Source organism: Amblyomma mixtum, chromosome 1 (genome assembly GCF_055824585.1).
Source record: "Amblyomma mixtum isolate Tamu chromosome 1, ASM5582458v1, whole genome shotgun sequence".
NCBI classification, from domain to species: domain Eukaryota; kingdom Metazoa; phylum Arthropoda; class Arachnida; order Ixodida; family Ixodidae; genus Amblyomma; species Amblyomma mixtum.
This window is the reverse complement of record NC_143012.1, coordinates 300,886,958-300,901,452: the sequence shown is the minus strand read 5'-3', so window position 1 is coordinate 300,901,452 and position 14,495 is coordinate 300,886,958. Positions and strand designations below refer to the sequence as shown.

The window sequence follows — 14,495 nt, the reverse complement described above, 5'->3', positions numbered from 1 at the left end:
ATTTTCCTTTCCATAGCTCGCTATGCAGTCCTCCATAGATCAGTACAAGTAAGATATAGCTGCTATATACTGTTCTCTTGAGGGAACAGATTTTGAGATTTTGATTTGAGGGCACTGAAAAGGCACAGATTTTTCTATTCATCAGATATTTCTCATCTATGCGCGTTAAAATTCGGCAACAGAGAGTTCAATGGGACACCATGGCTAGTGTCTGCAAAAGAAAGCATGGCAGGCACTTCAGCGCACAGAACTGCGGCAATGTAGAGGGTTTCTATAGTTGGATACATCTCAAGAACGAAGCGGCAAATGCTCCTCAAACGAAGCCTGACCAATTCTCATGACATTGCGGTTAATCCCCTTGACCCGGCTAGCATGATATCTCAGGGGGTGGCAGATGAAAGGGGATCAACCACGGCTTAGCTGGATTAACCATGGGGCCATGGAAATCGGTTGATGCCATTGGCTGGAAGGTCTCCGTTGAGGAGGCACTTGCTGCTTATTTCTTGAGTTGCGTCTGCCTATGGTATGCCCATTCCCATGGTAACGTGCCAGTAACAAGTGACAAAATTATTTACTCCAAGTTCACCAAAAACAAGGTAGTAGTATTTAGTTTTCAATTTAAATTGCCAGGTCTGGACTTCAAGATGCATCGCACTATTCTTCGAGGCAAAAGAAAGTAACCTCCACAGCGCTGCACTTTTGTGCAGTTCACATGCAACAAACCAGAAACAGTGGGAAAATGTGAAGGCCGCACACACCTTGATGGGGGCCCTCAAGACGGGGTGTCCTCCCGAGTCTCCTCCGCCCAGACCCGCGCGAAGTGCACGGGCCTGCCGCTCCCGCTCTCGTGCAGCATCACGCTCCACGCTGCACGATAGAAGCAAGAAATTAATCAGCACCATTCGAGGACGGCATGGTATGTACACTTCGCACAACTTGAGACAACTTTGTGCCCTGCTCACAGCTTGCACTTCTGCTAGAGCAGAAAAGGATGACACTGAAGCAAAGTCACAGAAGTACTCAAACAACACTGTTCAAACTTTCCCATCGTTGTTTCCTAAACACAATGAGTGCTAAGGTTGAAACCAATAGTTTCGAAAATCACACCATGGACAGCTTTTGTGAAACGTTTAGAGCCCAAAAGGTTCACTTCTAGGCCAAGCTACGCGACTCATTATGTATCCCTAGCATTCTCTTGAAGGTAAAAGGACCATTAGATGTTTTTTTGAGAAGCCAGCGAATGGGCGGTGCATTCCCACAGGGTGCACTTGCTTTTCTAATCATATCTGCTTCAATGCTTTTTCTAACATCCTGCAGAAGGCAGACCTTGTAAGTGGTTGTTTTCAAACTGCAAAGTGATTGCAAAGCATAACAACCAAGATAAGGAAATCATTGAGGCAGATGGGATTAGAAAACCAAATGCATGCAGAGTTAGCAGACCATGCACTCAAACTGCTTCTAAAAAAAAAATAAAACACATCACTCAATGCTGGCATGTCAAGAGATTATGTCATTAAATGTGTATATATGCATGTCTCAGCATTTATAAAAAAAAAAACAGCTGGAAGTGAGCATTTGTGATAACAGTGTCTCTCCTCAACAGCCAATGATCCACACAAGCTCGAAAATGCCTGTTTACTTTTTACAGAGTCTTACACGCAAAAAGACAACCCTTTCCCATGACACATTTTGTCTCAGGGAAAACTAGAATCAAAATCACGAATGCACAAACACAAAACCTTCCGAGTCAAGTTTCATACAGCACAAATCAATATAATACGCGAAAAGGAGGCGGTAAAGGGAGATTTCGAGGTGTCAGCACGGGACACGACAAGGCCGCGCTGCTCTCTCGTCGTCGCCTCGTCGTCGGCGCGATGGTCCAGAACCCTTTATCTCGGACAGACGCTTCCGTTCCGGGTGCCCTCGCAAGCAGACCGAAAGCTTCGGCGCCGTGTAACGCAGAAAAAAATCGGCGCGGACAGTCAGATAAGCTTCGTGCGCAACTAGGAAGCCCGAGGCGTCGCGATGCCGACTAGGACTAGCGCGCCTTCCTCAAAAACGGCTCGCCGGCGTGAAACGACTGAGGGAGCTTAGGGCAGTCGGCTGCATTTATGCAAGCTGGGAAGGTAAAAGCGCAGAAAAAACGAACTACAAAACAACTCAGAAGAGCCTTCGAGCGACACTTTCGCGTGGGCATGTCGACGTGATTGTCGTGACAAAGGAGTATGGCGGAAAAGAGGCCGGAGAGGTCCCGTCACAAGCATAACTAACGTCACAGGAATAACTTAAGAAGCCTCGACTATTAATTTTTTTTTCCCCAACAACAACGCTAAACGCACCGCATTTTTCTGCATCAGCGACGATGATACAAACCTAAGGTTGTAGCAGTGAATACAAGCAATGGCGGCACCCGGCACTCGCGCTAGGCCTAACCTAGAGCTTCGCGTTCCCTGCCATAAAAATTTTTTCCGCGAGAAAATCAGGCGTCAAAGTTCTAAACTGCTGCGTAATTACGAGAAAAAGAGAAAGATTTGCATATACCGCACCTCCTAGGCCCCGTATTCGCTGCCACACGCAGATACATCTTGAACAAAGACGACAGTGTACAGACAACGGCGACGAGTTCGCAAGCCACATGCATAACTAACGTCACAAGCAAAACTTAAGAAACCTCGACTATTAATTCTTTTTCCCAACAACAACGCTAAACGCACCGCATTTTGCTGCATCAGCGACGATGATACAAATCTAAGGTGGCAGCAGTGAACAAAAGCAATGGCGGCACCCGGCACTCGCACTAGGCCTAACCTAGCGCTTCGCGTTCCCTGCCATAAAAATTTTTTCCGCGAGAAAATCAGGCGTCAAAGTTCTAAACTGCTGCGTAATTACGAGAAAAAGAGAAAGATTTGCATATACCGCACCTAATAGGCCTTGTAGTGGCTGCAAGAAGCAGATACGACATCTTGACCAAAGACGACAGTGTCCAGACACAACGGCGACGAGTTCGCAAGTAGAGAAAGAGTTCTCTGCAGGAATGACGGCAACGTGGTAGCCTAGAGGCCGCAGTCCGACCCGCCCCCCTCCTCTCCCCTTCCCGCAACCAATCCTGGGCTCGGATTTACCGCCCCTTATTTCCCAATTTCTGCTGAGTCATGAGACCCTTCTACACAGCAGAGGTGAAGGCGCCATTGCCCTGCAACTGCACAATGGCCCCACCCATTTCCGCTACACTCCTAACCCATTTCTGCTGAGTCATAAGACAACTCATGATACCCTTCTACACAGCAGAGGTGAAGGCGCCATTGCCCTGCAACTGCACAATGGCCCCACCCATTTCCGCTACACTCCTAACCCATTTCTGCTGAGTCATGAGACAACTCATGAGACCCTTTCTACACAGCAGAGGTGAAGGCGCCATTGTCCTGCACCTGCACAACGGCCCCACCCATTTCCGCTACACTCCTAACCCCTAGTGCCGCACCCTATTCTAAAAGTCTCTAACTCCTATTTGCCAAGGAAAACCTTTGTTCACAGACAGCATTTTTGCAGTCTTGGTCGAAACGGAAGGATGGACATGCCTCCTAATCTGTATGAGGGAAGCAGAGGGAAGCAGTAGGTACCTCAAGGGGCACCCCCCCCCCCCCCTACTTCCGGTCGGTGAACAACAGTTTCTGATTTCGACTATTTTTCTGCAAGTCAGATTTGCGCATGCGCAGGCAGGACGCTAGAGGGAAAAAGGTTGCATTCAGTTCGGAAATGGGGATAAAAGGCTAAAGGGATGTTAAAGTGTCGCCCAAACGGAAAACCCCGAGCTTTCTGCCAACCGAGACGCGAGGCCGTGCGGTACGTTTAGCACTACGGCGGGCAACAGAGAGCTTTAAAATAGGGGGCCGCGGGCCCCAACGATACAGACGCGTGCACCGAAGACTTCAAGAATGTGTTTTCTCTAAAACAGCGGCGCTAGGCTTGGGTTCGTTGACAGCAGCACCATTCCGGTCAAGAGATATGCTAAAAAATAAACACAGAAAAATGTTTTGTTTCAAATATCTGGTTACTTTTCTGCCGCACTAAATTCTCATGAAATGGCCGAGGCAAACGCTACAAAAAGGAATGCTTCTGACTTTGTTTTTTCTTGGGAGCGCCATCTAGGGCAGCAGAACACGCAGCAGTAACTCCCGCAAATGTAATTATTTTCAGTCCTGCTCACGCGCGCGCGGATAAAAATTACTGCATAAATAACAGAACAGCGCATTCACGGAACGGCAATTCTTCGTGACCCCCTGTTTGGACCAAAACCGAAATCGCTAACCTGTTTTGTGCTGTGGGCACATTCAAACAAAGAGAAAACCTTTCGCTTGCCGTGAACGTGAGACATCTCGGGGGCCCCAAACTTAGGGCCCCCTATTCTGACACGCGGGCGCCATCTCAGGGTGCAGCCGAGAATACGCCTTTGTCCCCCTGTAATGGGGAGTGGCCGCTTGAGCACTATAACGCCCTTCCATTCACCGGCCCCCACCACTAGCCTGGACAGTAAAGAACCCACAGCACACGGGGCCCTTTCCGGCCCATAGTCTGCTAAACTACTGTAAAGCGAAACCGGTTGGCGATAAGCGGATTAGGAAAACAGCAAGGCTTAGGCCGCGTTAGCCGCGTCTGCTGGAGTCAAAAGAGGGGCTTACATGGCTATGACACAGTCGTAGCGAGACCGGTTTTCCTGCGCCGGCAGGGTGTGCCTCGAGGCCCGACTTCGACTTCCAAGAATGCATGTAAACCCGAAAGCGCGTCGTAGCGAATCGAGCGGGAAATCCGGGGATTGTGGGAGCGGTCGGACTGGGCGTGCCGGCAGCGAACACGCGGAAACTGCCACTTCGTCTACCAAACGATGGTCTGGTACACGCAGACCATCTGCGCAGCGACGGAGGAGGGCGCGACCATGAAAAAGTCGCCGGAAAGGGCACGGCAACTTTGGCGCGTGATTGCGGGCTGTCTGCTGCGAGTACAAATGTATTATTTGCCTCAGGTGTTTATGACAACACAATGCAGTGATTCACCGAGTTAATATGTTATCCTCGAAAGGTGTTTCAGAACCCCTTTAATAGACCTTTCCGAAATCATTTCACTGAGTTCCGTGTTAATGACTTTTACGTATATGTTTGTAAACAGAGGTAAATTTTATATTTAGAAAAATGAGCAGGTGTGTGACCTAACGGCTTCGAGAGCAGGCAAAAGGAACGAAAAAAAAATATTTCACAGGAACTAACGCCACTACAGTCTGTTTCAGGCCATGGGAGTTTTTAGTTACTCGTTTATTTTAAAAACTGCCAGTCACACCCGACTCTCAGACCACAGCACGTGGACGAACAAAATGGAAACAGAAATGTCACACTGCACTCACGGATTCCGCGCCAGAAAGAGGTGAACACAAAAGAACAAGGTAAGTCAGAAATAGTAAAAAAAAAAACATTATTACGGCGACGGTCGTAGTAGCCGATAAGCGCACTAATAAGGCGGTCAGGTTCGAAAAACCGCTGATAAACTGGAAAATGCAGGCGCCGGAAGCGGAAGGGGACCAGTGGCAGCGCCCTAACTTCCAGCTGCGGCACAAGGCGGCGCCACCATCGTGAAAGCTTCAATGCGCTAAACTAGATGCGCTCCCATGTAAACAGCGTCTTATTGCAGCGGCTGCTGCGACTGGGTCACTACCATGTAAATATGGCGACCGCTGTGAACGTCGATACATATGTATAGTGGACAATAATGAACGAGCCTACGCAGCGACGCAACAAGTTTCAATTTCTTGCTCAAGGAAGAGCGGGTGAAGCTTAAAGGGCTACTTTAGCTCCCGCTCCCTTATCCTCGCCCTGCCTTCCCCCTTTCCGTAATGCCCCAATAAACAAGTTTAAAGACATTTTCTCTCTTTGTTGCGATATACAGTACATGCCACCTGTTTCACACGCAAATAACTTGTGCCGTAATTTTACAGCTTTTATCAAATTACAGTTATATTTATGAAGGCCCAATAATTACGGCCGCTGCTTGATCTCCACTGCAGAAAGACAGGTTTATCTCTGGTTTGTACGCAGGAAAAACTAGGTTATCACAGAGTTTTAGAAAAGGGGAACACAACGCTCAGGTTAGGAGCCCCAAAGACACAGAGGGTCCCAGCGATGCGGTTGCGAACACCGCCGACATTTAGAATAGCGTTCTGCACTAAGCATAGTTTTATACCCCTGCCGCTCTGGAATGTTTAATGACATTCGAATTGAACGGCAATCAATGCATCGAATGTCATTCGGTGACTTTCCGTTCTCCAGAGAAAAAAAAAAAAATTGTCAGTCGAAAATATATACAATGACGATCGCTTAAACAAATATGTACAATTAGGGGCCATCAGTGCACACAAAAAGTGTCTGAAATTGTTGCGTAGAATTTTTAAAGCGGGTTAACATTCTCTTAAAACATTCTTCAGCTGTATTACAAGCGTCAGATAATTCCGGCCATGTTGTAGCACATTAGCCAACAAGAGTCAAGCCAAGAATAAAGTCAACAACAAATCCGATAAATGTAAACAAACAACATGGCTGACACAGCGAAGCATCAAACTGACACCCAAAAGGTGAAGCGCACGTGGAATGCCAACAAACAAGAGACACAGCACCCAAAACGATCGACAGCCATGCCATGCTCGGGCGCTCCACGGCACGGCATGCCCAAATTTTTTTATTTTTTTTTTTTGCCGAACACAAGAAATAAAAATTAACTCAGGCGGTGCACACGTTCCTTGCTTCTACAGCTTGCCTGGCGTCAAGGGTAAACGCTCGGCTCAAGGTTGAATTCAAATGAGTTTCCCGAATGACTCATTCGCTCGCGAATGTCATTCCAAATTAATGAGGTTAAATATTTGCGTGTAGCAGTTGATTAACGACATCAGATGCTAATGCCATTCGAATCGAATGACACTAAATGTTCCAGTGTGACAGGGGTATATCCCAAACATAATACGGAAGGCGTTTCTCGAGCTCTGAGCACGCGCTTTACGGCGCTAGGCCCTCGGGCCTCCTATTCTAATGCTCTGTCTAGCGAAGGATCAAGCGGTTATACATTTTTCTTAATAAGTGCGAATGGGGCCTAGTGCATAGTTGCGTGCATATGCTCTCCCCTACACTTTTCCTGCTATCCCTATATTCTCCTCTGCCACGAAGGATAAGCGCGATTCTGATGCATCCCTTACAGAGCACTACCGGGTGTTTTTTTTTTTTTAGAAGGTCCAAAATTTTTAAAGAAAGGTAAATTCCTTTAGATTTATTTTAACCCTCGGGCTATACTGAGGGCTACGGCGGACACCATGTAAGAGGCAAACTCTTTTAATTAGTTCGCTGATTAACTGAATACGTTAATTAACTTTTATAATTTTTATTTTAGGGGATATGTTGTATTAGCAGAATTGGAGATCGTCTTCTAAACAGTGCAGCCAAGAAAAAAGATTTTCATGAAAAAAAATTTTGCGCGCGTAACGAAGCGAGAAAAAGTCACCCTGGTAGGCAGCTTCACACTGTAACACAGCGTCAGTGAGCGCCTGTGACGTAGCTCGCTCCGCCCTGCACTTTGTGTCAATGCGTTTTTGTTCCAGCGCGGCATTCCGTGAGGCCGCGGAGCGAGATAAGCAGCGATAGCGCAGACCGCCAGTCCGGGACGCGTGACGCAAAGCGCAGGGCGGAGTGAACTACGTCAGAGGCGCTCCCGCCGCTGCGTTACGGTGTGAAGATGCCTACCAGGGTGACTTTTTCGCGCCTCGTAACGCGCGTGAAAAATTTTTAATTTAAATTGTTTTTTTCTCGGTTGGACTGTTTAGAGGACGATCTCCAATTGTGCGAATACAACATATCCCCTAAAACAAAAATTAGAAAAGTTAATTAACATATTTAGTTAATCAGCGAAATAATTAAAGCAGTTTTCCTCTTGCCTGGCGCCCGCCGTAGCCTCCAGTATAGCCCCAGTACAAAAATAAATCTAAAGCAATTTACCTTTTTTTTTTAAATTTTGGACCTTCTAAAAAAAAAAAACACCCGGTATATGGCTGCCAACGAAACCTAACACTACTACTCGTAGATGGACGTTTGATGACAACTCCACTGATCTCCACGTACTTCGTATCATCTCGCTGGTTGAACTCACACACTGAACGCATCGCCGACGAAGCACGTCCGCTTCCCTCCCGAGCCACCTTCGAGAGTTTCACTCCGAGGCCCGACAGGCAAAACGGTCACCACGCGTTGCAGTCGCCCACGAGCGACGGAAGCACCAGAAGCTGCAGCGCGGGGACGGCGCCAACAACAAAACAACAACGCTGCGACGTCACACCGCCGCCCGTGACGTCACGGCATGCCGACGGCGCCAGCCACACGTGCGCCACTTCCCGTCGCGAAGCCATTTATTTTTTTCCCCCGCGGCGGCGAAGTACGGCGAAGAGAAGCGCAGCGCGCGTCACGGGCGCTTGGCACATTTACCACTTACGCCGCCCCAATCGGACGCTGTTATGTTTACGTTTTCCTCATGCGATACCGGCGGGCAGCTAAAGAGAAGTTACTTGAATATTCCGGCGCGTGATCGTTCACGCTGCGTTCTACCGAACAAATTCTCACCTGACGTCACCGAAAGGTGGCCGGTGCCGGCGACATCTGTCTTTCATTGTTCGCTCTTTTCTAGCTACAGAGAGCTCCGTTTTCTGTCAAAGCCGCGTTTTTCGTCATAAAAACATTGGTAATCCATATCGCATTTGGCCAGCTTCAATTCGTCCACCTCAGTGTCAGCGAAAAATGGCGCGCAAGTCCCATTCCTGGCCGCTATGAAGCCATACGGCTAGTGATATGTACTACGCATGGCAGTCATAAATCTTCAAGCCAAGCCTTGAACATGGTACCGTGCCACACAATGCAAGACGGCTGCCTCACATTGAAAATGAAGGAACTACAGTTTTTGTTAAACGGGCCCGGCGATTACATCCTTATATCCCGTGCTGACCTAGATTCTAAGGGGAATAACCATTCCTTCGTTACATCCAATATTTCTTTGTAAACCAATTCACTATAACGAGGGTCGGCTGTATGTACCTATTCCCGGTGAAACTGCTGCGAAACGCGATGCAGTAATGACTGACTCCACTACCACTCGCGCAGTCAGTCGCACATCACGCCGGCTGCATAGTTCTAAACGAGGCGACAACGACCCACCAGGGGCGAAAAGGCTGCGTGCGAGGAACTCAAATCGGATAATAAACGCGCAGCTGTCACTCTTTTCGCCGCAGGTCAACTCCGCGAAGGCGGTCTTCTCGACGCGACGGGACTCAAAAGGTCAGCGCGGAATTTTCGCTCTCCGGCGAATCTCGACGTCGCTCACAGCAAGCTTGGACGGATGCTTCGCGCGTGTCACGCTTGTTCTGGAGTAGGCACGATTCATAAAAACCTTTCACCGCAGTAGCTCGGCGTATATCTTACTGCATCAAGCGGACAAAAGATGTCTACCGCGAATTGGTGTTCCCACCACAGCCACCTTCAACAAATGAATGAAATGATCTATCCATCGACGCCAGGGCCCGATCTCCAACCCCCGCTGCTGCAAGTCACGCATCGAAAAAAAAAAAAAAAGAACGAAAGATCACCTGATGTGTTGGCACATCCCGCATGTTTTAATACCCTCAGAGGGGCATTTGAGTTCTAGTAAGTATTCATATAAAAATAAATTTTAACGCCGCCTTTTCTTGTGCATATGACAGGGAAAAAATACAAATAAACATGAAGGCGAAATCTACTCAAATGCCCGAACAGCACCAACAACGACTTTTGTTTTTTTTTTTTTTTCCTTTTCGTCCTCAGTGGTATGCCAACAATCAGCAGAAAGAAAAAAAAGAAGTCAAAATAATGACCACGAAGAAAGAGGGGAGTAAGAAAGGGGACGGGGGGGGGGGGGGGGGGGTTCTTAGCGTCACCAGGCGACACACGGAGCATTTGCCGCCGCAGAACCCGGCTTCTGTGCGCAAAATAAAAGACCCACCCTGCCATCGTCCCTAGCGAACACACAACTCTCGCTACCAAACCGCGCCAAACCTGCTGCTGCGGCCAGATAACGATGAGAGAGTGGCTGGACGCACACACAAGCCCACGCACGAAAACGACTGGCGTCGTTCATGGCATGTGTTTAGGAGAAAAAGCGCGTCTCCCGGTCCGACCGATAGAAGAGAGGGGACCAAAAAGAAACAAAAAAAAAAAAACAGAAGGCATCCTGAGAGAGACAGCCGCCAACAGCATTTTCCTCCACATGCCACTCATCCCAGCCGCACCGAAGCGGGCCATCCACGGGAAGAAAAAAAGGAAAAGAAAGACGGGCGCTCGGTGATTATATGTTCGTTCCTGAGCTCCCAGCAGAAAGCGCGCGGACCGACGCAAAGGAACATCACTCCCTGCCTCGCTATCCGTGGCTCGCTCGCTCGGGGGCGAAGCTGGGGAAAACAAAAGGCGCAGGGAAACGAAGAGCAGGTCGCGCAGCAAAGAGCCGGCCGCCTCATCGGTCAAGCCTGGAACAAGATGTCTACCGCGGCGCCTTCCGGCCCCACGAGGACGTCCCTTTCGCGGCTGCTGCGCCTGTTGCTGAGAAGGAGGCGTCCGCTCCGCCGAGCTGCGCCGGGCAGTTTCGTACAGTACAGTCGAACCTCGTTATAACGAAGGACTGGCGACTCTCCTTGGAAGCTTGGCCAACGCAAGCTGTAAACAAGCTATGGCTGTAAAGAAGTGATCGCCAGACCCCTTCAACTTCGTTATAACGAAATCCAATCGTATTTGGAAATTTGGAAGCGGGGCGCGAGCGAGCGAGTGACCCGGTTAGACCGCGAAATCCAGCTTGTTGAGGGCAGCAAAAACCGCAGAGTTGGGATCATTCCGCCACGGCGCATACGACGATGCTTGAGCAACCGGACACTGACGCATAGTGAACGCGCGAGACCGGACGGACGAAAGGCACGGAGTCGCCGCGCTTGTGGGGCGGCTCGCGCTTAACAAGAAAAAGTGACCGCCCCCTATCATACCAAGCGCGCGAGGCAAAGAGGGAAAAAAACGAACGCGCAACACGGAAATCGATTAAACGTAAGCGTAACCGATCGGTGACCGAACGGAAGCGGCCCGCTCTGAAGCCACAGCGAAAGGAAAATAATCTCAGGAGAAATGTTACATCATTTTTCAGCGACACGTTAAGATGGTAGAAGATTTGGAAACGTGTACTATAAATACTGCCACAGAATCTCTGACGCACGTACCTCGGCTGCTATAATCGCGAAAGAAGAGTCCATCTGTCATCACCCCCGCCGCGGTGGCTCAGTGGTTACGGCGCTGGCTGCTGACCCGAAAGACGCGGGTTCGATCCCGGTTGCGGCGGCTGAATTTCGATGAAGGCGAAATTCTAGAGGCCAGTGTGCTGTGCGATGTCAGCGCACGTTGAAGAACCCCAGGTGGTCGAAATTTCCGGAGCCCTTCACTACGGCGCCCCTCATAGCCTGAGTTGCTTCGGGACGTTAAAGATTACCAGAAACACAATCTTAGTTAACTGTTTTGCCTGTTGATTGCATACAGTGAGTTATAATGGTGCTATTAGCGTCGGTAATACCGCGTACATTCCGTTTTTTTTTTTAATATTTTAATGTCCTCCCAAAAACAACTTCATGGCTCTGATGGTGTCGCCACACAGTGGCGGGTTTTTAGCAGCGGGTATGACATCACATGGCGCGAGCTTTATGACCGGACAAACAGTAAATATACTGCAAATTGTGTGAATAAATAGAGACACATTTTGTCACCTGTCTGCGTTTTATATTAGATCAACAAAAACAATTTGTTTGTCTTAGATAAAAGCCCTGCTAAGCAAGTAAAATAAAAATACACCACCCGGGGCGCTCTGGCATGGAAACAACGCTGCCAGTCTCAGCAAGAACGAGTTACAGAGACCAGGCAACCATGGAGTACAAACTTCCGCGACGTGCTCTGGCTGGCTGTTTTGATTGGTTGCGCCAAGTGCCGTCATTGGGAGAGCGAAATAGGAGTGGGAAGCCCCGCCAAAATCGAGTTGAGGGCAGCGTTTTGTTTGCTTGTATTTTGAAATTTCTTCACTGAATAACTCCCGTTCCTGTGCATCGATTCCTGTAATTCTTTTTAAGTCAGCATCTGTGTGACATAAAGAACCCACCTGAAGTATAGCCGGTATTCCCCCAGGCAGTGTTTCGCAGCCCAGGCGACCATCAGTGCTCAGTCGGTATTGCCATCGTTTGAGCGTTTCCCTCAAATAAACCACCTAAATGTCATCTGGGTCGCCACAAAATCAAGAGTGATAGAATTCTACATTAGAGGAGACGCACGCCTCGTTCGTGCGAGGAGGACAAATACCGCGTAAGGACACAAATTGAAAATTTCCTCAGAGGAATTATAGAAGATTGGAATACGGCCTCAAAAAAAGGGGGCGCGTGCTCCGCAATGCCCCGTTAATTAGATGATGACGATGGTGGATTTTTAAGGAGCAGGGCATTCTGTCCAAACAGCACCATGGGTATTTTTCTCCTTTTCAAGGTGGGATCACAGACCCATTTCCAATACATTTCGACCCAGATACGCCGAGCAACATGCCAGGGGAAAGCTTCAGCGGTGGGTGCCCGGCGGCACTGGGGATCAACCCCGCAACTCCCGCATGCGAGGCGGATGCTCAAATCCCTAGGCCACCGCTGCGGTCCGTTAATGCTTCTATGAAGCAAAAGCTCTCCGAGTACGAAAAATAGGTGGGGTAAAGGCAGCGTTAGCGTTACGTGTGCGTAGGATGCGCGTGCTCTTCAAAGCTTCTTGATGGCTTGGTCTACGGGGTGTAACGTCCCAAACAGACTGAGACTATAAGGGATGCCGTGATAATTTCGACCACCGGGAGTTCTTTAACGTGCACTGACATCGTGTCACAATACGTGGGTCTCTAGCATTTCGCCTCCATCGAAATGCGACCGCCGCAGTCGAGTTCGAATTCGCGTCTTTTGGGTCAGCAGCCGAGCACCACAACCACTGAGCCTCCGCTAATCCTGTGTGTTACAGCGCTGCAGTTGCTACATGTAACTTCTTTGCGGGTTGTGTACATAACGCCGGGGACTTGGCTTTCCGAATCGGCAGGACGGTCGCCAAGCCAAAGCAGGCCTGCAGCGCGCACACACAGCTATCAAATTTTACACCAACTGGGAAACACTTTTCGCAAATCTAGCATGCCAAAGAACCCCAGGTGGTCGAAATTTCCGGAGCCCTCCACTACGGCGTCCCTCAAAGCATGAGTCGCTTTGGGACGTTAAACCCCAATAAAACAAACCAACCAACCAACCGCAAAAAAAAAAAAACTCAAAGAAAGAGAACGTATACAGCTGAGCCACAGGAGAGCAGTGCTTTCATTCTTTCCGCCAAGAGAGTAACTGTTGCGACACGGGGCCATAATGGAGAGGCGACGGAAACTCGGATGATGACCTCCCCTCCCTCTACACAGCCGCGAAACGGGCCACGCTGAGGTGTGCAGTCAACGTCCAAGCGACTGCCCGAGCGAATGACGCCGTACTGCTTTCACGACGCAAGAAAAGTGTGTTTGCGAGCGCCGTTTCGAAACACACCAGTGGGTAAACTGCGAGAAGACGGTGAGCCCGCGCGCCAGCCTTCACACCCCGTTACTTACGAGCGTGGCAATGGATACAAGCCCGATTACTCTTTGGCGCGAAGCACGGCTGTTAGGTATGCGTAATTTTAGAGGGACGGAACATCGCATGACCCGCACAAATCTCTTGCTCGCACATAAGAGGCCCACGAGAGCTAAGAAGGTAACAATGAACCGCCGTCCCCAGGTGTTGGTGGCCGCCGCTTCTCTAGGCAATCGGTGCACATGTGTATCGTTACGCGCAGTTTCCTTATCCCTTTCATTAAAACCAATACAAGCTGGTCAAACGTTAGTCCTGTCAAAATATCGCTCGTACGAATGAAACGCGACGTAGCTGCCCTCGGGGCCGATTAACGGGCCCGAACTGCGGCGGTTGTGTACGTATACGCACACTCAATCGCGCGGGACAGATTTGGAAGCGTCTTAATTTTTTTTTTCTTTTCGGGCCACGCGAAAGCGGTGGCGGAGAGTGGGAAAAGAAGAGAGGGGGGCGGCGACAGCCGCGCGCAAGGTTTGACGAGAAACAGGGCCGAGCCGAGTCGGCAGCGCACACTTCCGCCTTCGGCCGCTCTCCACCACCACCACGAGTGCAGCCAGGGGGGAAACCACGCCGCTCGCGTACGAAGCACGAAAACAGAAAGAGACGTAGGAGAGGCACAGAAAGATGTCGGGCGGCCCGAAACGCCATCGCGGCTCACTCGGCCGCCGCGTGCCTTGCAGCGGCAGCGCAGATATACGTGCGCAACCCCCCTCCCCCTCTCTGGCCCTTCTCCTCGACCGTCCGG

The 14,495-nt window shown here is 49.6% G+C and overlaps 1 protein-coding gene across 3 annotated transcripts in view; it reads right to left on the bottom strand.

Moving 5' to 3' along the window:
* Positions 1 to 14,495, bottom strand: part of LOC149372195 (uncharacterized) — a 203,570-nt gene that overhangs the window by 79,775 nt on the left and 109,300 nt on the right. For all 3 annotated transcript variants that reach the window (XM_089566599.1, XM_089566598.1, XM_089566597.1), the window contains one exon: positions 759 to 867. In XM_089566599.1, coding sequence (XP_089422725.1) covers positions 759 to 867 — 109 coding nt within the window. The remainder of the gene's footprint in view (positions 1 to 758; positions 868 to 14,495) is intronic.